Source organism: Nannobrachium achirus, assembly GCF_963921795.1.
Source record: "Nannobrachium achirus genome assembly, chromosome: 7".
Lineage (NCBI taxonomy): Eukaryota > Metazoa > Chordata > Actinopteri > Myctophiformes > Myctophidae > Nannobrachium > Nannobrachium achirus.
Window position 1 is genome coordinate 38278766 of NC_137816.1, and position 24699 is coordinate 38303464.

At 40.8% G+C, this 24699-nt stretch overlaps 1 protein-coding gene across 1 annotated transcript; it reads left to right on the forward strand.

The window, feature by feature from the left end:
- Positions 1 to 1977: 1977 nt before the first annotated feature.
- slc39a13 (solute carrier family 39 member 13) lies at positions 1978 to 24699 on the forward strand. The gene is made up of 10 exons (XM_080729251.1): positions 1978 to 2059; positions 4743 to 5102; positions 14663 to 14770; positions 15328 to 15467; positions 18527 to 18634; positions 20074 to 20163; positions 21855 to 21905; positions 22415 to 22547; positions 23736 to 23835; positions 24151 to 24699. The coding sequence occupies exons 2-10, from the start codon at positions 4787 to 4789 to the stop codon at positions 24224 to 24226; spliced, it is 1122 nt and encodes a 373-aa protein (XP_080585377.1). The 5' UTR covers positions 1978 to 2059; positions 4743 to 4786; the 3' UTR covers positions 24227 to 24699.

Sequence of the window (24699 nt, forward strand, 5' to 3'; positions counted from 1 at the left end):
AAAAAGTAAAGTGGACAAAAATCTGCGGATTTTCATCTCAGCTTTTCAAAATAAGAGGGGCCGCCTATGGGAGGAAGCTGCGGCAGTCTGCTTCCCTTCATCCCTTCAAAGTAATGTCAGTAAAAGTGTTTTAATATTCACTAAATTAACTCCATAATAATATATTTCATAAATGCCAAAAAACAGTTGCACCATCTGTCATACAAAATAGACCGTTTGTCAGCCTTCTGATTGGTCCCTGAGACTCCCTGACTGGCCAACCAGAAAAAAACATTCACTTTTTGCTATCGGGGGTGGAGTTTGTGCAGTGGAGAATGTTGCTTCAGGCTTTCAAAAACTGTCCGCAGTGCGCGACACGGAGATCGGCCGGTACGGTGATAGCGACGGCAAGCGTCAAGCGATCTCGCTCATCATAACGAATAAGCTTCAACAAACTAGTTCACATGTACCTTATCAATGGTCTAAGAGTCACGATTGGGTACATATAATTTAAATGGGCAGAATTACGAAAAGCCAGCCTATTATGTGAGGAGAAACATTCTCTCTGTCCTCTTCCTAGTACCCAAGATGCAATGCGCTTCTCTTTCTATTTCTGATCCAGAGGATTAAACTAATTAAAACATTTATTTTTCGGGGGAAAACTACTGTTTTGCTATGTAATTACTGTACCTTTTTCTTCCCTTTTTATTAATATCACGTAGATGTGTTTTTTGTGGTACTTTATATAGCTGTAATGAGGCTATGAAGGGAAAAAAAATCCCATCCACTTCCACTATAAAAGAATCTGCAAAGAGGATTCTGTCCCACTGGGATTAAACACATTAAAACATATATTTTCGGGTAAACCCCCTGTTTTGCAATGTAACTACTGTACCTTTGTCTTCCCTTTTTATTAATATCACCTAGGTGTTTTTCCTTTGGTACTTTATATAGCTGTAATGAGGCTATGAAGGGGGAAAAAATCCCATCCACTTCCACTATAAAAACAATCTGCCCAGGGTTAATGTCCCATCATAGTAACAGGGCAGAATGGGGCGGGATTTACAAAAGGGTTTATTGTTTTACTTAACTTGACAGCTTCCTTGTGTCCCGCAGCTTGACTGAGAGCACGCCTGACACACACACACACACACACACACACACACACACACACACACACACACTCACACACAGCCCTGGGTAGGCAACCAAGCCTGGCAGAGATCTGTGCTCTGGGGAGCGCACCTTTCTAGTGTTTTATGTCTACAAATTACAATATGCCATCATTATGCCTAAAACTATTTCAATATTGCACACCTGGCGGCTGGCTTTTACTTCCTCTTTTTTCCCCATCAGGGTTTTTTTCTTGGGAGTATTTCCTTATTGATTGAAGTGTCAATAAACTAAAGGTCAGTTGGTGACTATGGGTGGACCGGACCCCCTGTTAGTTTGCTTTCCGTTGTAGGCCTATATCGACTCATGTCATGTTTATTAATTATTATTAGTAGGCCTATATAATCATTAATTTAAGTAGAGTTTACAATACATGATATATTCATAATCTAGATTGTTAAAGTTGTTTGTGGAAAATGCATACAAAATAATAAATAATAGCCCACATTAAAAAGTAATAAATAAGAATAAAACTTTCCTGGAAGCAGGAATCATGACTGGGGCGGGATTTCCCTCTCGACGGTCCTCTTGCCTCCGCCTCGCATCACCAGGCTTTCCGCAGCACCCGTGGAAAGCTTGCTTCCTATTTACTGCTCAGTGCGCTGATCCGGTCTAGAGGCCGCCTACTTTATCCGCTACTCTACACCTCTACACTCACGCATTCATGCCTATACATACACGCCGTTTCCGTATCCGCTCTAGGCCGGATCTGCAAACTGCTACGAGAAGTGATCCTGGTCTGTCTTCTCCTGCCTTTTTCCCAGGCTTGGACCGGTGATACGTGGCTGTTTGCTTTGGTTTGTGAGTGCAGAAACAGAAGCGCTGTTTGGAAGCCTGTAGAGGAGACCAAACCCTGGACTGGATGGCAGGGACACAGCGGAGGTGCAAAGACTGCCCGAATCAGAAGGTTAGAAAAACATTGCCACATGTATGCGCAATTTCGTTATATCCATTGACCATTAGACCTATATGTGTTATTTTACACCACGTGTTCTTAATAGCCAGATTTCCACTCTCTTTGGCTTGTAGTTTGTAGTAAACGCTAGCTGCGTGTTAGCGTTTAGTTTTGCACTGCAGTGATTGCCTGCGTGATACTCCAGTGGTGGAAAAAGTAGGCTGCTCAAATGTTTTAAATGTTTCAAATTTAAAGGTATCAATACTGCAATGTAGAAATACTCTGTTACAAGTAAAAGTCTGACGCATTGTGTTGTGAGCTTGCAGATCTGCTATTTTCAAATAGCCTAGGTATAGGGCTAAAGACATGTGGTTAATGTATGTTTTATAATTGTATAATATTATCATGTATATGTGCAAAGTAACTAAGTTTTCAAATAAATGTAGTGGAGTAAAAGTAGGTCTACAATATTTGGATCCGAGATGTAGTGTAGAAGGAAAAAGTATTGGAAATTGTAGGCCTACACACTCAATTAAAGTACAAATACGATACCTCAAAATTGTACTTAGGTGCAGTACTGTACTCAAGTAAATGTACTCAATTACTTTACACTACTGGTGATAACTCCACACAGTAGCTAATCTTTAGCCTGTCTGTCTCGATAAAAGTGTTTACACGGTTCCCTTACGTTCGCTGGCGAACATTAGCTAACTTTTGTTTATAGCCAGCCTATGTGGGTGACTTTGATTTGGTTCAGCTATCCGTTGCCACGCTTAGTTTAGCAAAACAAAAGTGTCGTTGCATTCCCGAACATGATGTAACTTGATTCGTCAGTGGATGGTGTTATCTAGATTTAATAGATAACGCACACACAGATTGTGCTTCTGTGTGTTGCCAATGGCGATGGGAATTGACCGTTATTTGCTACTTAAAATGCATGGAATGTGATGAAAGGGACAACTGCAGGAGAAGTGTTACATTGCATTCACTCCTGATTGACCCTCGCGCGCACACATGCAATGCAAACAAAATTACCATAAAGTAATCACTTCAGGATTTAAGTTTCAAAGTCAAAATCTCCCAGATTGTTACTCTACCCCAGTGGTTCTCAAACCTGGGGTCGAGACCCCAAGTGGGGTGCCCAAATTATTTTTTGGGGTCCCCAGATGATTAGCTTAATGTAAAAATATATATATATCTCATTGATTGATTGATTGATTGAAGACTTTATTAGAAGTTTGCATAGGAAAAGGTACAGTTTCATGACGGTACAGTTCACTGGTACAAGGTCTACTAAAAGAAGATCCTAGAAAAGACTAAGCTTATTTCCATAGGAAACCATATTATCTCATATAACATTGAAAGACAGACGGATAGAACACAGTACTATGCAATAGATATAGTCAGGAAAAAAATAAAATAAAGGGATAAAAACATACAGCAGGCAAATACAAAGAAGGGGCAGGGGAGGGTAGGGCTGGGCTATGGGCAATTATTTTTCCCCATTTGCGAACGGCTGCTGCCTGTAAGTGGTTTTTCAGGAAAGGATGCTAGTGATCCACACTCCTTTAAGACCTTCGGTAAGGCATTCCACATTTTTGTGGTATAGCAGAAGAACGAGTTTGACCCTTTCTTTGAGGTGACTCTGGGTTGAAAGTGATCTGTGGCACTGCCTCTGGTGTTGTAATTGTGGACATCCTTAACGTTTTTAATGTATTTTGCCAGGTACATGGGTATCTTAGTGGTGTAGTGTATCTTGTACACCAGGCCCATTGCAAGTTGCTGTACTCTGTCATCTACTCTGAGCCACCCCACTCTTAACTGGTGAGTAGCGGTGAGGTGAGTCTGATAGGGAAGGTTAAGCAGGACCCTAATTAGTTCGTTTTGGGCTGTTTGGAGCTTAATTTTTAGGGCTTGTGGGGCGTCCCGATACCATACGTGGACTCCGTAGTCAAAGAGGGGCTGGACTATAGTGCCAGCTATGGTCTTCAGTGTGTTGAAATTGACCATCGGGGCGATCCTCTGTAGGAAACGAGTTTGTTGGTTGATTTTGTTTATTACTTCGGTGTCATCTTTTCGGTGGAAAGATTAGCTTCAAGGATACATCCTAAGTACAGTTTACAGTTTACAGTTTAGGCATTTAGCAGACGCTTTTAATCCAAAGCGACTTACAATCATCATACATCATACAATCCCTTTTATGCCCATACATGGAGATCCCTGTCTGAACCAGCCACACCACTGTGATATCACCTGTTTATGCCCACATATGGAGATCCCTGTTCTGAGTATCTGACATCACTGTGATGTCACACTAAATGTGTCAGGGGAACCACAGTGTCAGGCGTTATCCCTGCTCTGAGTATCTGACATCACTGTGATGTCACCTGTGATGTCACAGTGATGTGTCAGGGGAACCACAGTGTCAGGTGTTACCTGTCCGGTCGGACGGATACGGTCAAGCTGTGACGGTCCTGACAGTAAACTGCGACCTACGGTCACAATAACCGAGAGTGCTGCTAGACTTGTTGATCTGATGAGAAATAAAACAAATATATGTACAGTATATAAAAACCTACTTCACCATTATTCGATTAACCTACACAAGCAAGGTTAGGTCGGCGGTTATTGGTTCTAAGTATCGTTTCGATGTATTTCCTGCCCCTGTTTCATTATCATTCGACCTGTCTTGCAGCGTCATCCTTGTTGGTTGAAAGTGCTCTCTGGACCGTGGAACGGATGAAAGCAGGAGGCTTTGGTCGGCCCAGCTGGGCTCTAGCTGCTGTGTTTGTTGGCGTTGCCCTGCTGGTGGTGACTTCCAGGGGGGCATCCAGCGGTCAAAAGATTTCCCAGACAGCCATGTCTCGTTCCACAGCCACCGCTGCAGGACCAGGCCACGACATGTTCGGGTTCCAGACAGTGGTAGACTTGCTTGCCAGTGAACGGGCTGACGTCTGGCTGTGCTCCCTGGTCGGGTCGGTCCTAATAGGACTCAGTGGGATCTTCCCCCTGCTCATCGTCCCCATTGAAGCTGGAGCAGCCCTGAAAACGGAAGGTAGGGGGTGAAAATGTGTTGCCTAAATGTTTATTTCCTTATTTTAAGCAAGCTTGAAGCTCATGAAGAAGCATCATTTTCAAAACAGTTTTTAAATTTTATTTAAACTAATTATGACATTCCTAAAATAGGGATGCCAGGTGATTACAAAACATGCTCTGTGGAGCTCTAGCTAGTAAGTACACTTCTGTAGCATGAGTTGCGGTTGCTGCCATAGAAAACCCAGATGAAGAGTAGCCAATGAGTCAGTCATTGTCTTTAGTCAGAGTCTTGTGTGTTGTACTCTTAGGTGGAAAATTATTCCAGTGACAGCTATTCCCTGAGACAGAAGTGGAAAGAATCTATAAATCTTTCCCATAAGGAGCTAAATATATTTTAACTTGCACCACCCTGCAGGGTGATCAACCCCCTTCATCTCCTAGCACAAAAGTTCACAAAAGACAAAACGGCCACCAGCCCTTTGGCGTCGGCCTGCAATGCAGTCTTTCAGGTCAGGTCAGTTAAGGGACCGCTAAGGACAGCAAAATATGTTCTGTAGTAGTGATCCGCCAGCCACAAGAACTGCCTTAGCTTAGGGCTTGGCTGGCCATCTTATCTTAGGCCCACCAGAATTATGAAGGGGTACAAAAAAATCTAAAAGGGCGCACATTCACCACAATAATCGCATATTTCCACGCTAAATATGCGAAATATGCATTTTTTTTGCATTTTTCCCAGAACGTTTATAAAGTCTAAACGTATGTAATGACAATTTAAAGTTCATCCTACTTGATTTGATGTCCATTCATTGCACTTCTTGTAAACTGAGTTTTAAAAGTTGCCAGGTACAAAGCAAACCAGCACCTCAGACAAAAGTAGTTGTATTTCATGTAAGCAGATAGGAACAACACTTGAAAGCATTTCTTTAGAGGGAGCAAAACCACATAAATAAACCGGGTTTTGCATTAACAGTAGGCTATCCTTACTCCTTAGCAATGCCATAGGTCATAGGGTAATTATTTTTGCCTTGAATACTGTAATTGACAAAGGCAGACAAAATGATGATGTCCCCATACAAGAATTGTTTTGTGATGTTTTAAGAATTCCAAATTGTTCAACTATTTTCAAGATTACTTGGAAAATAGTAGATCTACAGTCTAGGGATGTCACCGAATAATCGATTTTCGAATATTCGTTAGATTAATCAATATTCGATTTTAATATTTCATAATCGATTTTTTTTTTTTTTTTTTTATACTATTTTTTGGCTTAGTTAGTTAGTTTCAACCAAAATATAGAATATAGGCTAACAATAGTATTAATGATAATAGTAAATGGCCATTGATTTATTATTCACACCAGCACCAACTGTGTAGAGTGAAGGAGCACAGCAGAGTGGCTGCCTGCTACTCACTCCCCTCCCCCCCTGTCTCAGACACAGGTGCAGGCCTAGAATTTCGTCAGTTTAGGGGCAAGGCCAATTGGCCTTTGGTGTTGTCAAATTTTTGAGGGCACAAAGGCCAAGTGCCAGGGCAGGAAGGCCATCATTAAAACAATGATTTTAAGTCCACGCCACAGTCCTATTTAGCTTAAACGTTAAGGTTTAATGTTATACCTTTCAATTAAATAAATATCAAGAACCTGTTTATTTCTGTTTTGCCATGTGCAGTGGTGTAAAGTAACTAAGTACATTTACTTAAGTATTGTACTTAATTGTTTATTGTAATTTTGAGTATTTCTAACACTTAGCCTACTTCTACTCCACTACATCTCGGATCCAAATATTGTACTTTTACTCCACTACAATTATTTGAAATCTTTAGTTACCAGTTACTTTGCATATATAAATTATAATATTATTAAACATACATGAACCACTTTAGCCCTATTTAGGCTATTTGAAAATAATCAAGCTTGTAGAAAAAAATAGCAGATCTACAAGCTCAAGATGTGTCGCATAACTATACGTTGTGAGCTTGTAGATCTGCTATTTTGAAAAATGTTGTACTTTTACTTTTGGTACTTTAAGTACATTTTGATACCAATACTTTTGTACTTTTATTCAAGTATATTTTGAATTTGAGGACTTTACTTGCAACGGAAGTATTTCTACATTGCAGTAGGCTATTGATACTTTTACTTAAGTAAAACATTTGAGTACTTTTTCCACCACGGACTGGCCATGTGCACGCACGCACACACGCACACAAACTCCTCCCTCCCGTTCGCGGAGTGATCCCTTTCTCAACAATAATGTACTTTCTGACAGCTCAGCCTCTTGGGGAAAGAATAGCTTTTGGTTCCCTTGTGCTGCATCTTGGTTGTTGTCCTGAGCTCAGCAGAGCTCCGTTTGAAGGCATTCGTTCGCACATTCGGATTTATTCAACAGGCTGCGTTAGATAAAACTCCCGTTTAGCCCGGTGATGTTTTTGTGTTGTAACTTGTGTAAAACACTGTGTTGCGGGACTCCGGCGGCTCCACTATGCGGCCGCTGCTATAATGCTGCTACTACGAGCGTAAATGGAATCTACTACTGGTCATGTGCGCAGCTCAACCAACCACGCACTGCTGTTACCGTAATGACTGGAAAATCGCGCAGAGGAAAAAACGGTAAAAAGCAGTTAATGGACTGCTGTGGGCACCAGGGCACCACGGCCACTGTGGCCGTTTGGGCATGTCATTTTTCGAGGGGCACACGGCCAAAGAGAGGGGCAACGACGGCCATGGCCGTCATGGCCGCCGTGAATTTCCTGCCCTGCACAGGTGTGATTGATTCAGGCTTGATTGTTTGGTACTTGGTGGCCATCATCAAAGAAAAGGGAAAACAGCGTCCTCTGTATTGTAAAGCATCACAGAATCTGTTCTTGAGAGATTAGGTGAACAGTACACTGGCACACTAAAAAGAAAGATGAAGAGTAGTAGTTAGGCTACCAATTACCTGAAGAGCCATGTTGTACATATGTAAATGTGCATTGAAATCCAGTAAAAAAAAAAAAAAAACGAAAAACAGAAGATTTTTTTTTTTTTTTTAAATAAAAAAATAATAATAATTAATTATCGATTTTCGAATAATATTCGAATATTGCTATAGAATAATCGATTTTGATAAAGGTCCATTTTTGACATCCCTAATCTACACACATACAATACAACACATGTGAGCTTGTTTTCAAATAGCCAGTGTACTGTATATAGGCATTGATGCCTGACGGCGTCGCCGGTTCCGGACAACCTTTGCCACCTTTGCCGCATGTCACTCCCCATCTCTCCCCCCATTTCCTGTCAGTCTACTGTCCTATCAAATAAAGGCATAAAAGCACAAAAAACAAATCTTAAAAAAAACATGATTGTGCTACACCATATGAAATGGGGTGAAGGATTTTTTTTAAGTTCCCCGGATATTGCGCATTTTTTTCCGGCAACTTTCACAAGTTCCCCCAAATCTCCCAAATTCCCACAACTTCACAGCATAAATTGCAACGCAGCAAATCCTCACCATTTGCATGTTGTCTTCCTCTTGGCACTGCATAACAACCAGACAACAACAGAGACAACAGCAGACTGTTGTCTCTGTTGTTGCTGGAGAGACACCTGTGAGACTATTGTGTAGAGCCCCATGGATGACAGATTTTGGGTCCAATCCCGATTTCTTGGAGAGTTCTTGAAATTTCTATTTGATAACATTCTACTAATAAGCAGACGAATACATAAAATACACAACTTTTTGATTTAACCATATTCTACTGTCTTTGTCTATGCCTGTCTATTAAAGACAAGTCCCTAAATATTATAGGATATTCCTAACTATATCTGTAGGCTATATTATATTTTTATTGTAGATTTTATTTTCTTCATTACATCTAGAACAATCGGTGGTAGGCAACAAGTCCAATTTAGCTGCTTGTATTGTATATGAGTAAGTCACTGTTTTACCCAGTTAGAATCGTGCAAATTCACCCGACCCGACCCGGAAAAGGTCCAAAATGTCGTGCCGCAGCGCACATTTTTGCCCCAGGAAAAGTTGTCACCTGTTTGCACTGTTTGCATGTCTGGTGGCAGCTATTACTTGACTTACTTTACTTTATTTGTTTATTTAGACAGGACAGTACCAGTTCATGGACACAGAGATTATGACATATTGCATTATACAACATACAAGATCCTAGTGTAAACCAGCCGGAGTTAGCTTAAAGCTAAATTTCATCTGTTGTCCTCAGAACATAAAACAAGAAACAAAAAACAAAACAAGACTAACAAAAACAAGATCAGAACAGTACAGGGCGAACAACAACACAACAAAAACAAGGTGCTTGGCGCAACCGCGTGCCTAGTGCGACAAGGTGCCTAGTGCCAGAAGTAAATTAAAAACCACACAGAAGAGACTAACCTGGCAGAGTAATTCGCACAGGCATCAATTATTTTCTTATTGGTGGTTACATGTTTGTGAGCGTTTTAGCCATTGCTTCAACTGCCCTTTAAAAGCACCAAATGTGGGGATCTCTCTAATTGAGGCAGGGAGCTGGTTCCAATATTGGCAACCATTTATGGAGAGAACGTTTTTACTAAAGGTAGTTTTTCTAAAATCAATATCACAGTCTCCCCTGGATGTTGACGTAGTACTGCGTCCAATGTCCCTCTTCTTATGGATGAATTCCATAAGAGGAGGGGGAGCCAGACCATTGAGGCACTTATATATTAGACATGCATTTTTAAATTTCCTAAAATTTTCAAAGCTGAGGAGGTGATACTTTTCCAGAATATTACAGTGGTGATAGGAGTTTGTTTTTTTGTCTAGTATTTTAATAGCCCTTTTAAATACCTGTTCAATGGGTTTGATGGTTGTTGTATTTGCAAAAGATAACTATTAAGAGCAGCGTATTGAGATATATAGTTAAACGCGTCGGGCACGCTGCTGCTGCGCGCCGCCATTGCTTCCGCGCTGCTTGCACCCGTTGCATCATGGGAAAGATTTGCCTGTGTAGTGGTTAGTGCCTATGCCTCATATGCGGAAGGTTGTGAGTTCAAACGCCACGTCGGGTTGAGTTGATGTTAACATCCTGGATGCCCACGGCGTGTGCATATGTCAGACTCTTTATTTAATGTTGACACGTCTGATAAGGTATTACATTTACTCAGATTACTTTTACCCCAAGCGTCCAAAATATGAGAAAAAAAAATCTATAAAATACCGTGGCAGTTGGTGATTAAATCATTGTTTAATCGAAGGCACTCCTCCTACATAGAACTTTTTTCTTTTCTTTTTTTTAACAGACATGACGTAGCGTAGTGGTTAGAGTATATGCCTTTCATGCAGAAGGTTGGTGGATCAAATCCTGCCTGGTGTTGATATAAGCATAAAACCATGAAATTTGGTAGACTTGTACAGTTTGGGTCCCTGAACATTGTCTGATATGGAGCCATCCCCAAAATACCCCTCCTTGATGCCTATATTAATAGTCGCCATTACCAAATAATGTATTTTGCGTCATCACTCATGGGATTGTGAACAGGAGCAATAAGACCAGTAAGACTCCCTAATCGGGAGATAAGCGACCGTCAGGTCGCATACACAAACTTTAGAAGGCAATGGTAGCCAATCAGGAGGGAATATGGGAAATGTAGATACTGTACATACACAGTATGTAGATATACTGTGTACCGCTTTGCGTGATTTTAGGGCTGCTTTACACATCTATGAAGAAGACTATTCAACTAGCCTATATGCAAATGGGAATCTTTCAAAATTGCCAGATTGCACTGATTATGTTTTAATTTGACAGCTCATGTTATTTATTTGCATTGTCTTCTTTTCTCTATTGCATGTTTTGTTATTGTCTCCACCAGCCGAAGGCATGGGGAGAGTTTTCCCGTCCGTCCGTCCGTCCGTCCGTCCGTCCGTCCGTCCGTCCGTGCGTCCGTCCGTGCGTCCGTCCGTGCGTCCGTCCTTCCGTCTGTCCGTCCGTGTGTCCTCGCAGTTTGTTACCACCTAATCTCAGTCGCTGGCAAAATGAGCACACACACTCCCTGGATGCCAAATCAGAACCTCTGACCCACATTTTTCAAATGGGCCTGTTCTAGCGCCACCATGAGGCCAATGTTTGCAAACACATTTCTGTACACTACTCTTACAGATTTTGTCCAAAAATCCTACAAATTGGTAGGCAGTATCTCGACAGTCATGTGATCGACATGGATCTGTCCGATTTTGCATATTCCATTCTGATTGGCTAAGATTGGCTTCCAAAATTTGTAGGATTCAGCCGTTTTGAACAAAATGCCTCAAATCACAAACACAGAATGCAATTATCAAGAAATCTTGCCCACACGTTCCCACTAGACCGAGGAAGAAATGCCACTTCAAAGTTTTGAAATCAGCCTCATGGTGGCGCTATAACAGGCCGATTTGTGGTTTTACCTATAACTCCACCAATCAATTTCAAACTTTGTAAGCACACTCCCTAGAGGCCAAGGAAAAACTCTTTCCTTGCATTTTTCACATCAGCCTTTTATAGCGCCACCAGGAGGACTTATGTAAGACACATTTTTGGATATTACTCCTTCAGATTTTACCCAAAATTAACAAAAATCAGTTCACATTATCTCTACAGTCATATGATCAAGACGGATTTGTCCCATATTCAATATTCCATCCTGATTGGCTAAGATTGGCCTCCAAAACAATTTGGAGGCCAAAACTAGTCTGGGATCACTTCACTTTTCGGGTTTGTAACCGGTCTGGAGCGGAAACCACAAAACATCATGTTGTAGTACTCAAAGGACTACAATTTGCCGGAAAGATCAAACCGGATTCAGTTTTAACCCAAAATATTCCCCTGGGCTCAAGGACACACTTTTATGGCCTAATAAACTCCTTGATGCGGAGTAGTTTTGCTTTTGAAAAATGTGTTTGGTATATGCATCTTTTAGTCCAACTTTTAGCGACTGGCAAGACTACACTATGCTACTCGAGCATTTTAATAGGGATTGGGGAAACAAACGGGGGAACCAAATCAAAGCGACGCCGCTTCTTCTAGTGGTTTCCGCGCTCTAGGCGGAAACCAAACGGCCTGTAGTGAACGAACACCAGGCTTTCCCCCAGAAAGCCTGGTAGGCGAGGTTAGGCCAAAACGGATTGATCCGTTTCGAACAAAATGCCTCAAATCATGAACACAGCGTGCAATTAATTAATGTAAATAGGTAATGAAATTGCCAGTATCGCAACAGTCATGTGATCGTCACCGTTAAAGGCCAAATAAGACATGGCACCCTTTTCACATGTAGCGCCACCAGGAGGCCACAATAATTAATACCTGACTTGGTGGAGACCTGTGCTCGGAAGAGCACTGCTTCTAGTTAATGATGAAATGCAGTGGTCACTCAGGCAGAACATTTCTCTTCATTACTCCTAATCCCAGTGGAAGAAATAATGCAGGTACTATTGGCTGATCACGAGGACAACAAATCGGCCCCCAAAATCCAAAAATGGGATGACCTACTGTCCTACTATAATTTAAGCTGCTCACCATAATCCCTAAACGTCATGACATATCAGTAATAGCAGGGACATAAGGATTGCGATTAATTGGGCACACCAATCATCAGTATCTGTATATCTGCAATATTCTGCTAGTGTTCTGGTCTGCACTAGGGCATTAACGACTTGTGATTTTTGCAAGTCGACTCGACTCAGTAAAAAGTTGAGTTGAAGTCGACTTTATCGTTTGATGACGTCATCACATCACATATCTGGGGACCCCCCAAAATAATTGGCGGGTCCCCACTCCCCAGATGATTAGTTTAATGTGCAACATTGTTTTCTCACTCAACTGTAAACAAACCAACAAAGTTTTAAGTGTATAGAGTGTATCTTCACATTTCTTAAGTGCCAATTTAAGGACTTTTTAATACCTAAAAAATGACAAATTAAACATTATCCAAAATGTCAAATATATAGAGGCGAATTGTGAAAATAGCCGATCTACATGCTCGATGCGAGGCGTTGTGAGCATGTAGATCTGCTATTTTCACAATAGAACCATGTTATACCAAATGTAATGTAGTAGTACTGTAATATTGGATCATTCCGTTCTTGACAATAAGCAATCCTACTGTTTGAATGCTGTACAGTTGCACACATGGAGCAAAAATAATTATGAAATGAAAGGATTTTTTTTTTTAACTTCGACTTTCTCTGGTGGGAGTCGACTTGTGTAATGAAGTCGACTCAGTCAACTTGTCGACTTTTTCGTTAATGCCCTAGTCTGCACTCTCCATCAACTGCAACTGTATTTGGTTTGTTTAAGCAAAAAAACAGGATGTGTTCTGGTTATGAATTATGAGCCATCCGGAATCCCATTTTTAGTGGGAGCCACTTGCTATGCATTGAGGTTAACCTGAAGACTGGTCTCTTGGGTTGCCACACCCACTGTAATACAGCCTTCCACGTTTTTATTTCAGGCCATGGGTTTTCTAGGGCAGTCCTAACCCTGAGGTTAGTCAGTTACTGTACCAAAGGAAATAAACAGAGTGTATGTGGAAGACATGTATAATCATTTGCTATATATACAGTATGTTTATAATGAGGCATAATAGTGTGCGAATATGCATGTTCTCATTTCATTTTCTGACTTTATTTTTGACTGAAAATATTAAATGATCATGTTCTAGTGGAAGCAGGCTCCTTTACAATTGCTGAGTAAATTGTAGTTTTCATAAACCTCATTGATTGATTGATTGAATACTTTATTTGTCAGAAATGTAAACGGCACGAGGTACAGTCAGACATTAAAACAAAAGGTTCTGGGGAATTGTTTCCATTGTATAAAAATACACACTAATACATCTCATCAACAAATACAAAAACACTATATGTACAAATGGAGAAAACATCAGCAGTGAATGACACCTCCTTTCTATTGGAAATTGTTTACCTCCTCTTGTGGTCTCCTGATAGTTTTGAAAGAAACCAGTGATTCACATTTTTTAATGGATGGTGTCCGGTAATTTCCACATTTTGGTGCCCAGAGTAGTAGAATGAGAATTTTCCCATGTTTGTTCTATATTTGGGTAGTACCAGATTGTTGTCGCTAGTATTGTGGCTGTGGGTGACGGGTGTCACTCACTTTAGAGAAGTGGTTTGTCAGGTATGACAAACTACTAGGCTATTTGGTATTTTTGACTATCTTAAATACCATGTTAACTGAAGCAAGTGAATACACCAGTTTCACAAGAATAAACACATTAGTGTCGTTTGAGTGATGAGTGATTCGTTCATAAGAACCGCAACCGAATCACAAGCATGAATCGACGGCCAGTAACCCAACGAGAGTTCCAACGAAATGTAATTTCCAGCAGCACCTATAACTTATTTCTAGAGTCATCTTTACGTTCTACGAATCCAAGTACGCCGCTTGTCTCAAACTACTGGATGAAACAAAGGACAACCTTCTGCTGGACATGTATCTGGTTCCTCATGTCAGAACACTGTACACACAGATCATGATTCGTTCACTGAATATGAACATGAGTGCCCACCACTAAAACACATTCTCTGCTTTGCTTTACATTTTTATGTTGCTCAGCTGGATGCAAGAAGTTGAAGCAGCTGCTGAGCTTTGCTATTGGAGGCCTGCTAGGTGATGTGTTCCTCCACCTCCTCCCAGAGGCTTGGGCCCTATCCGACAGCTCAGGTGAGACAGAGTTTTATTGTTGAGAAATCAACAAATTGTATGTGTAGCTGTAGTTCTTCACAGCTGGTGTATAGAGAATGGTTTTGTTGCAATTTTCCTCAGAGCGCATAGTGTTCCACTTCCCACAAACTATGGGTCAGATCGGTTAATGCTCACATTGCTATTATGGTCACTGTCGGGCTGAAACTTTGTATGTCAAACTTTTTTAAGGATATGGAAAAAAGAACCTGTGTTCCAATTGATCCAATATGTTATTATTTAGTCACAAGCTCTTGTTAATAGTTTTCATTGGTTCAATATTTATAAAAACCCACAGACACACTTACCCACTTTCAGTTTGAAAAAAAAAAGAAAAAAATCTAAAAAGCAGATCTACAAGCTACACCACCGCGATACGTTGTGAGCTTGTAGATCGTCTATTTTTTCACTCTTGTAGCACAGCACAAAGTAGGGCATTCATAAATATGGAGGTTTCTGCCCGACAGTGACGTTATGTATGTTGTCTCCCAATCTGTTTCTGTACACTCCCATACACTGTGTCTATCCTTCTGTTCCAGCTGGTAGTGCCCACCACCAATACATGAACCAGGGCCTGTGGGTAATCTATGGCCTACTGTCCTTCTTACTGCTGGAGAAGATGTTCCCTGGCCAGGACCAGGACACTGTACTATCTCCAGTGCCCTATTTAAATCCCACCGTAAGTCTTGTGATAGGCCTCATTTCCATTCATTAAATGTAAATATAAGTAGGACTGCACAATTCAATCCCATGCAATAAAACAGGGGTCTTCAACAGGGGGTCTGGGACCCCTATGTCCTCAGAGTTACTACAGGGGGTCCTCCAAATATTTGTGTGATAGAAATCCTAGCGTCCATATTCGGAGAACTTAGGCCAAAAATAGCAAATCTACAAGCTCACAACGCCTTGCAGCGCGAGGCGTTGTGAGGTTGTAGATCAGCTATTATTGGCAAAGAGTTTTGGTGTGGACGGGAAAAAGAGCATACTAAGTACAGAGTGAAAGGTCAAGTTTATTAAGTATTGACGGTTCAAGTGGTTAAATATCTGAAAACACAAATTGACATGATCCAAAATACACTGATGATTGTGCTGTCAAACAATGAAACTATACGGAATCTATGATAAGGTTGGGGTTCCCTGCTTATATCTCTCTCTCAACTAAGGGGTCCTTGGCCTGAAAACGTTGAAGACCCCTGCAATAAAACATACTAATCTAGAATTCATTTAATGGTGATAACTAACCAAGAAAACACCTGCATTATCCCAAAAGACCAGAGCTAATTCAAAGTGCTTCAGTAAAACATTTGTCCCCTGCCAGTGCTACCAGGGAACGGCTAATGGTGATGTAGACCCTAACCAATTTAGACCTGATGCCAATTCTAAAAACGCCTTCTAACGTAACATTTTATTCAAAACAATTAAAATAAAATGCGTTGCTATAGCAAATACTGTACTAATGAAAGACAGAGGTGGCACCCGGTTTGAAATAACGACATATACCGTAGGTGGCCACTGGGACATTTTACATGGGCATACTAATAATATTCTCAAAAATATTAATTTTGAATTATTTGTTTCAGATCCTTTAAAATGCCTTATATAGTCTGAAAAAGTAGAGAGCTGTTACAAGTCAACTCAATGAGCGTTGAGGGTATTCCTGTCTGTCAGTGCAAATACTGTATTATATAACAAACCTGTGTTGTGTTAAGACAATGCTGATGTCTGAGGTGTCTGGACATTACCTGATTTCATTTCCCTTCTTTTGTTAGGTAGACAATGTCCAGTGTAGTCCTCCTTTGTACTCGTATCTGGATCACCGATATCAGTAACGATTGGGACATTTTGTTCCCTGGGGCAAGGTTGCTGTATTGTGGATTTTGGAGCAAAACTTATTTTTGCATTTGATTTTCCATTAACTACATGAGCAAAACGAGCACAGAACTTGTTCCATTACAAACTTTCCACATTGCTGATTGCAGACGATAGGAGGCGCGGTACCCAGCCTGCATCTCATCCTGCCTCTCATCCTTGGAGTGCCAAGACTGACATCCAAGTCTGGGCTCATTCAGCGAGGGATCTATTTATAGAGCTGGGGTTAGGCAGCTGGTGTACCCTCTTCAGACTGCTTGCAAGTGTATGCTCAGCAAACAGACAGATGAATTGCATCAGAGGCATGTTGGTCTTCAAAATGTCTTCAAATATTTGGAAGTTGAATTTTTGTGATTTTGTGATTTTCTTTTTAAAATCTTTATTATTCATTCATTAAATATTTAACTGTATTGCAAGGGATATACGATGGCCTTTCTAGTATAACGCTCAGAAGAGGTTGATGTAGCCTGTCGCTGTCAGAATTAGTATACATGTATGCTTTGATATGACTTCTAAAGTCAGTTAGGATTGATGATCAGAACTGAACTTTGATCAAGCTCCCACCTCACAGTTGGCTTAGGCCGGGGGTGAGTTGTTCTTACAGTTGATCCCACTTTATTACTTCCCCATACTTAAATCACAGAAATGGAACAAACATCTCTTGACCACATCCAGAGGACAGCAGGCTATTTCCCCCTCCACCTAATTTGACTGTTAGTCTAGTCTACCCTAAATGGCAACACAGGTGTTTTTTGAATGAGAACAGGGAAGTTGACCCTTCTCGGAAAAGGACAATAGCCTGAGGTCACCAGGTATTTTATTTTATATTCAAAACATGCAAACCTTCTAGAAGAACACCTGTGTGGGAATATAAGCATCATGGCTTGTGGTTGGGATTAATGAAGTTCATGAATGTATTAATTGAATGATGGGATATCACTGCATATGACCGTATCAATTATTACCATAGGTCGCAGTTTAGTATGTGAACGGTCACAGCTTGTCTGTATCTCTGTCTGTCTATAACGCCTGACACTGTGGTTCCCCTGACACATCACTGACACACACCCTTTTATGCCCATATATGGAGAGCCCTGATGTCATTGATATACATCGCCGGTCAGATTTGATAGACGTCATAGGATTTTCACTTAACGAATAACTGAGTAAGCATGTTTGGGGTCTCACAGCATATCTCCATTGATCTCCATATATGGGTACCAGGGGTCTCCATGTATGGATAACTGGTCCGATATACATCACTGGCCAGATGGCCAAGACATGGCACGACCTTCCCCTGAGCCGTCTTACTAGTATATAAATGAAAAGAAAAGTGTTTTGAATAGAAAAGGAAAAAATACAAAATTCTCAAAAATAGCAGATCAACAATCTCTCAATGTGTTGCAGTGCGACACATCAGTCAGTTTTTACATTGGAGGATCCATGCTCTAAAATTGAACCGTGCTCTTGACAGATGCGTTAACAGGATTTGATGCCTCCGCGTTACGTTTTCAGTGTGGCTACAGCCTCAGTGTGGCTACAGCCATTGTAAACAATGGCTCCGTTTTAAGCAAGTATGCAGTGTCGGGGGGCCTTTAGTCTAAGAAAAATGTATCCTCTGTCACATAACGTTTTCCCCTTTTCCCCAGTGTTCCACTTAATTATCTATAGTTTTGTTTCTGGTGTGACATTGCAGATTATACAGAAGGAACAAATTCCTTTCATGCTTCTGCCCATAGAACGCAGATCTAACTAACCTACAAAGGGTAGCCTTTATATTGTGCATTATTTAACTGTGATGCATACATTGCCCGATAACAGAGATTATGGTGATTGAATGACAAAACCTTTCATTTGATTATTCTTCAGACACCATCACACTCTTCAGCGATATCGGACAAGAATGGAAACCATTCAGAGACACGGAATGGCTCAAAGCCACAGCACTCCCCGAAGGAAGGATCAGAGAAAATCAAGGTATTGTGGGGACATCAGCTGTCAAGATAACAAAAATTAAACTATATCATGGGAAAGAAAATGTACTGGACACAAAGTCTGTTGCAAGAGAGCTCAGAGCAAGCAAAGACCATCTGTTCCAAAACTAAATGGGTATAATTCTGGTGCATTTTGATTCCAGGGCCTTTAAAAGCACAGCAGGGGAAGTGTTAAGCAACTAACAGCATGTCATGACTTAATTAGTAAGTAGAATTGGGTCAGACCTTTGTTGTACAGGTCGGCATTGGTTTTCAGTTAGACACTCTGGCAGGGTTATGTTTAGAGAGGTGGTGCCATGATTCCCCCCCCCCCCCCCCCCCCCCCCATGAAACATGATTATCAGGTATTATGATTATACTAGGAGGAAGATTCTTTCCAAAAAAGTATACAGAAAGAGTTAAAATTGTATTTTTATGTGGTCACACCCCCAGTTCATTAAGTATGCATGGATGTCATGGTGGGTGGTGACCCAGCTGAAGTTAGCCACACCCCACAGTGTTGGGTGAATGGTAATTAGGGGAGGAGTTGATTCTGTGATGTAGTCTGTGTTTTTTAACTGACACTTTTGACCACAAGGTGGCAGCCTCCAAGAGAAAACAAACACATACCAAGAGAATACATAATTGCTCATAAAAACCACACCAGGGGTTCCAATGATGTACTTTCAACCTCCTAGACACATGAAAAACAGAAAAAGTACAAAACTATGGCACCACCTCTTTAATTCTTAAATCTAACAACTTAAGAGAAATCTTATTCAGAATTGTATAGTTGCATAGATTGGAAAATATACTAAAATATGTATGTAACAATAGAAGCCAAATACCTCCAGGAAGGGGGATTCCCCCCAAAGGGGCGATCTTGGTTCAAAGCCAGGTGATCACACCTGCTTGTTATAATTCTCAATTTATGTTCCCAATGATGCATAAATATGATTTAGCATGAATAATAAAACGTAAGCTCATTTTGAATAGATGGTAAAAAAACTAGACCAGGTCAACCTGGTTGTGCCAGACCCCCTGTCTGTCATCATCATTTATGACATCATGCCTTTTGTAGGCATGTCATCATCATGTCATCATCATATATACCCTTTATATAGAAAACCCGGACAGACAGACCGACATTTGCTTATGTAGGCCTACCCATTTCATGGGTCTGGCAAATATATATAGTAATTTACTGTAACAATAATATAATATCTTGAATTGACTGTGTATAAGGCTTTACCGAGTTTTCCAGGCAGGCCCTCTACTCAGTTGTCGCCGCCATCCTTAAGTAGCAGGGAAATTATTTATGTTTCTGAGCCATCAAGACAAGTAGGAGCTGTATGCAATTGTAAAATAATAGCATATTTCCTACAGGAATTCTTCAAATCACTAGTCATGTATAAATAAAAAGTTGTATTTCATTTATTACAGACAAGTGGTTACTTAAACCTACTGGCAAACTGCATTGACAACTTCACCCATGGGCTGGCTGTGGCTGGGAGTTTTCTGGTCAGCAGAAAGGTAAGGACACGCCGCATGATTAGCTATCGTAATTCAAAGGCAACATTTTTGTGTGAAGGTCTCTGAAAATAAATGTGTCTGAGACAAGTAGGAAGCTTGTCATGAACTTCAACTGTTCGCAGCTCATGCACAAAGACAACCCTCTTAACGGCTAATGTTAGCCACAGTTTTCTCTATTTAAAGAAGTATACTGATGGTGCCCTAAATGTCCCGAGCCACTGCTGCCCCTACAAGCTCACAATTGTACAACAATTTCTCACAACACGCGGAGCTTGTAGATCAGCTATTTGCACTATTTTTGCACGATATCCTTGTGTGACGATGACGAAGTACAAAATAACACTTACATGGTAAATGGATCTGTTGATATCTAGAATGTTTTAATATATTTAAAAATCAACAGTGTTTCAACAGGACACTGTTGTCTACAGTCAGCTCTAGAAACAATTGTGCATTATTCCATGTTCAGTGCAATGTGGATTAATTTCACATGCATCATTTTGCATTCCAAAATAAATGTAAAGTGGCCACAAAGGGACGCTGTATTACTAAATGAAAGCAAGGCATATAGTAATGTGTTGACTTGGGAATTGGCACTGATTATGCCTGCCTTGTGAGTATCATGTTTGGCACAGGTCTCTTGGAATAATACAAGATACACCATATGAGGGCTCTGTGAGTTTTGAACTGGCGCAGATTATTGCTCCTTCCAAAGTGCAAGTCTTATTTTTAAAAAGGTTAAAATATAATTGAATGCACAGTGTTGAACTACATACAGTAAAGGGACATTCCCACCGGGCAATTATCTTTCTCAACTGAAGTGGATGGGAGTGGATGTTGGCGTTCAGTGTGGACACTACCATCCACCATCCAAAATGATATTTTTTATCTTGATCTTTATCTTGCCCGGTGAGAATGACCCTTAAAGAAATGGACTGAGTGATTCACGTTAACATGGAATGGTTACACATTTGAGTTGAGTTCTATCTATGCTAGTGGTATGATGCTAGTCCAGCTGGAGAAGCATAAGGCTAACAGCATGAACCGCTGAGCAGTGTGCCAGAGAGGAAGTTGCCTAGATGTCTTTAAACACACATGACTTCCACTTGCTATTTTCTGCTTACACTCATACATCACACGCGAACATGCTTCAACTAGGCTACATGCACCGTGTGAAGCTGTGTTTAAACTGGTGTGGCACTGGCACAGTAAGTTGACATGTGTAGTGTATTATATTGCAGTTCATGTTATAGAATACAAAGTTTGAACAAAACCTGTCCCACATGAAGTCTTGCCCCATTATAGATACTATTAAATCAAATCTAAAGACCCAGCTCTTTTCTCTTGCTTTTAGTTCTGATTGTGGATGCTCCATGATTTATAGGTGCATTCAGTGTTTCTTTCTTTTTGTATAATCTTCTATATTCTTATACGTGTGTGTGTGTGTGTGTGTGTGTGTGTGTGTGTGTGTGTGTGTGTGTGTGTGTGTGTGTGTGTGTGTGTGTGTGTGTGTGTGTGTGTGTGTGTGTGTTCTATTTATTTATGTATTTATTATTATTATTATTTACTGCTATCAGGTTGCTGGTCATCCTTGATTGGAAAGTACTTTGGGTCAACTGCTGTTGTTAAATGAGCTATATAAATAAAGATGACTTGACAAAATATCATCACTTAATGGGACTGTTTTGCAGGTTGGGTTTCTCACCACCTTTGCCATACTGCTCCATGAAATTCCCCATGAGGTGAGATTAACTGCGTCGTGGCATTTACCTGGAATGCAATCTACATTTCATTGGATGTCACTTTATGTTAGGATTGTAAAAACCTGTATCATTTAACTGCCACTTCTTTATCTCTACGATGCCATGGCATAATTCAGATCACTTTATAATTGTGTAGGGTCGTCACGATTATGACATTTTACATGATGATTAATTTTCTCTCAAATAATTGCGATTAACGATTTAATTGTGTTTTTGTCGTTGACAATTACATTTCTGTTTTGGCAATTACATTTCTGTTTGGCTTTGTAGTGAGCTTGTAGATCTGCTATTTCCACAATTTTTGTTCAATGTTTGAACATATATAAACATTTTTCAACATGTTAACGATTATGACGATTATCACAAAATAATTGTGATTATGTCAAATAATTGCGATTAGACGATTATGTAATAATTGTGACAGCCCTATAATTGTGGTCAGTCACTGTTTTTCCATACAGTAACTAATTTTGTGAAATGTATTGTAGGTGGGTGACTTTGCCATTCTGCTCCGGGCTGGGTTTGACCGGTGGAGTGCTGCACGGATGCAGCTGTACACGGCACTGGTAGGGGTGCTGGGAGCCTGCTTTGCCCTGTGTGCTCAGTCACCAAAAGGCACAGGTGAGATGGGACCTTCACACTGTGCCACCTCAAGAGAGGTTTTATACGTTTTAAGGTTCATACTGTACATAATCATGTCACTGATGGATTACATTTGAAGATCCTCTGTGTTAATTTAAGAGATTCTCAGAGTTGTAAATGGATACATTAATAGTTCTTACAGAGGCACAGACATCCCCAACTTGGAGATCAGCATTTCCGGGAGGTCCCACACGCACGTGCGCGCGAAAAAATATATTTATTTTCTCGGATTTTACAATGTTTTCTATGGTTAAAAACTGTTCTGCACGGCGGCAGAACCATTTTAGGCGTAATATAATCGGGTTAATTTATAGCATGATGTCTTTCTTACCTACCGTATTTGGGAGAAAGTTCTGTCACTCTCTCAGTCAGTGAGACACAACAGCCTGCCTGCAGGCTGCCGTGCATCGCACAGGCTGACACAGCTATATGTCCAGTTGTATGTCCAGCGAAAAAGAACAGACAGTTGTAAAGTACTGTTATTTTATTCATGTTAAGCAAGACCTGTCAAAACCTGTCTGTTTACTGTTATGAGCTGAATAATATATCCTTCGCGCTTGAGTCTCTGCATCTGAGACCATTGGTTGGTCACTTTTAGACGCCCACATCTCCCACAGCGAATCACAATCATTCATTTGCCAACACATTTATTTGCATCGCGAGTTGCAGATCCGGTTTCTAGACCGGATATGGCAGGCATTTGCGGGAGCGGCCGGGACTTCCATGAGTTTGAGTGCCACTCGCGGACGTCCGGGAGCGTCGCTTATTTCCGGGAGACTCCCGCATCTTCCGGGATACTTGGGATGTCTGCATTTATTTTGTGCGATTAATTCACCCCAAAATATATATTTAATTCAAACATGTTCGTGTCATGATGAGCACATCCACAGTACATCTACAGCACCAGCGTTAAAACGACAGTTTTTATTCAGTATGAGTTGTATTGTTCATGTGAATAAAGGCATGAACCTGTATGAATGAAGCATAAACTTGAATAGTTGTGAAGCTAAAAACTTTTTTTCCCTATTGTTCATTCATGTCCCAGGTGTGACATTTGCACTGAAGTTTTTACAGTGTAGAAATTGTGTCAGTACATTCACATAGAAAGTGAATTTATGTTCCACGGTCGCTACATACGATCTAACTTAACAATCTTTATTCAAATAGAAAATGCAACAGCGTGGATATTGCCATTCACCGCTGGAGGTTTCCTGCATATAGCCTTGGTGAATGTGGTGCCAGACCTGCTAGAGGAGTCCAGTTGGAGGTATATATAGTTATTTTATTATTGTTTTTGATCACATTAATATTCCAGGACAGGGGTCTTCAACATGAAGCTTGTAGATCTGCTATTTTTGGCAAAAGTTCTCTGAATATGGAGGGTTCAAGTGGTTAATATAAAAAAGGAGGAAAACAGTTTCTATCACACAAAGATTTGGAGGGACCCCCTGTAGTAACTCTGAAGACCCCCTAGGGGTCCCGGACCCCCTGTTAAAGACCCCTCTTCCAGCATATAAAATGTGTGTTTGTTTATTCATGGTTTGATATTTCCCTGAGCCTGTTTTTACCTTCTGTTTTCCAGACATTCTCTAACACAGATCCTGCTCATCTGTTGTGGTGTGGCTGTTATGGCCTTCTTGTCCGCCATTGTGGAATGACCATGTGGGGACACTCTCTTTCACCTCACCAGATGATACCAGGGGTGTCACACCAAATTCTGGGCCCTGGGTACAAGGATGCACTGCGGGCCCCCATGAATGTTCTTCATAGGGGGAGAGGGTTTAACCCATTTAGACTGGGAGCGCATTATTATGCATTATTTTGTGCTTTAACTATTGAAAAATAGCAGATATACAAGCTCACAGCGCGGCACCGAGTGCCACGCTGCGAGCTTGTAGATCTGCTATTTTTTTAAATCGTGAAACTTGGTGCAAGTCTTTTGAAAAACCTATGTTTCTATGTCAGTGGTGCTCAAACATGTGAAGGACCCCTAAAATTATATGCATTTGGCCACGGACCCCCATCTCAAAGTATTTAGTTCCAGGGACCCCCCAGAGGCAAAACTTTAGTCACAAATGTTCGCTTAAAAATACATATATCCAAAGATTTGCACACATTTTCACAACTTTTC

Coding starts and splice junctions, on each gene's coding strand:
- slc39a13 (XM_080729251.1), top strand. CDS start 4,787: ATGAAAGCAGGAGGCTTTGGTCGGCCCAGCTGGGCTCTAGCTGCTGTG. Junction 5,103..14,662: donor AGCAGCCCTGAAAACGGAAG/GTAGGGGGTGAA, acceptor TATGTTGCTCAG/CTGGATGCAAGAAGTTGAAG. Junction 23,836..24,150: donor CTAGAGGAGTCCAGTTGGAG/GTATATATAGTT, acceptor TCTGTTTTCCAG/ACATTCTCTAACACAGATCC.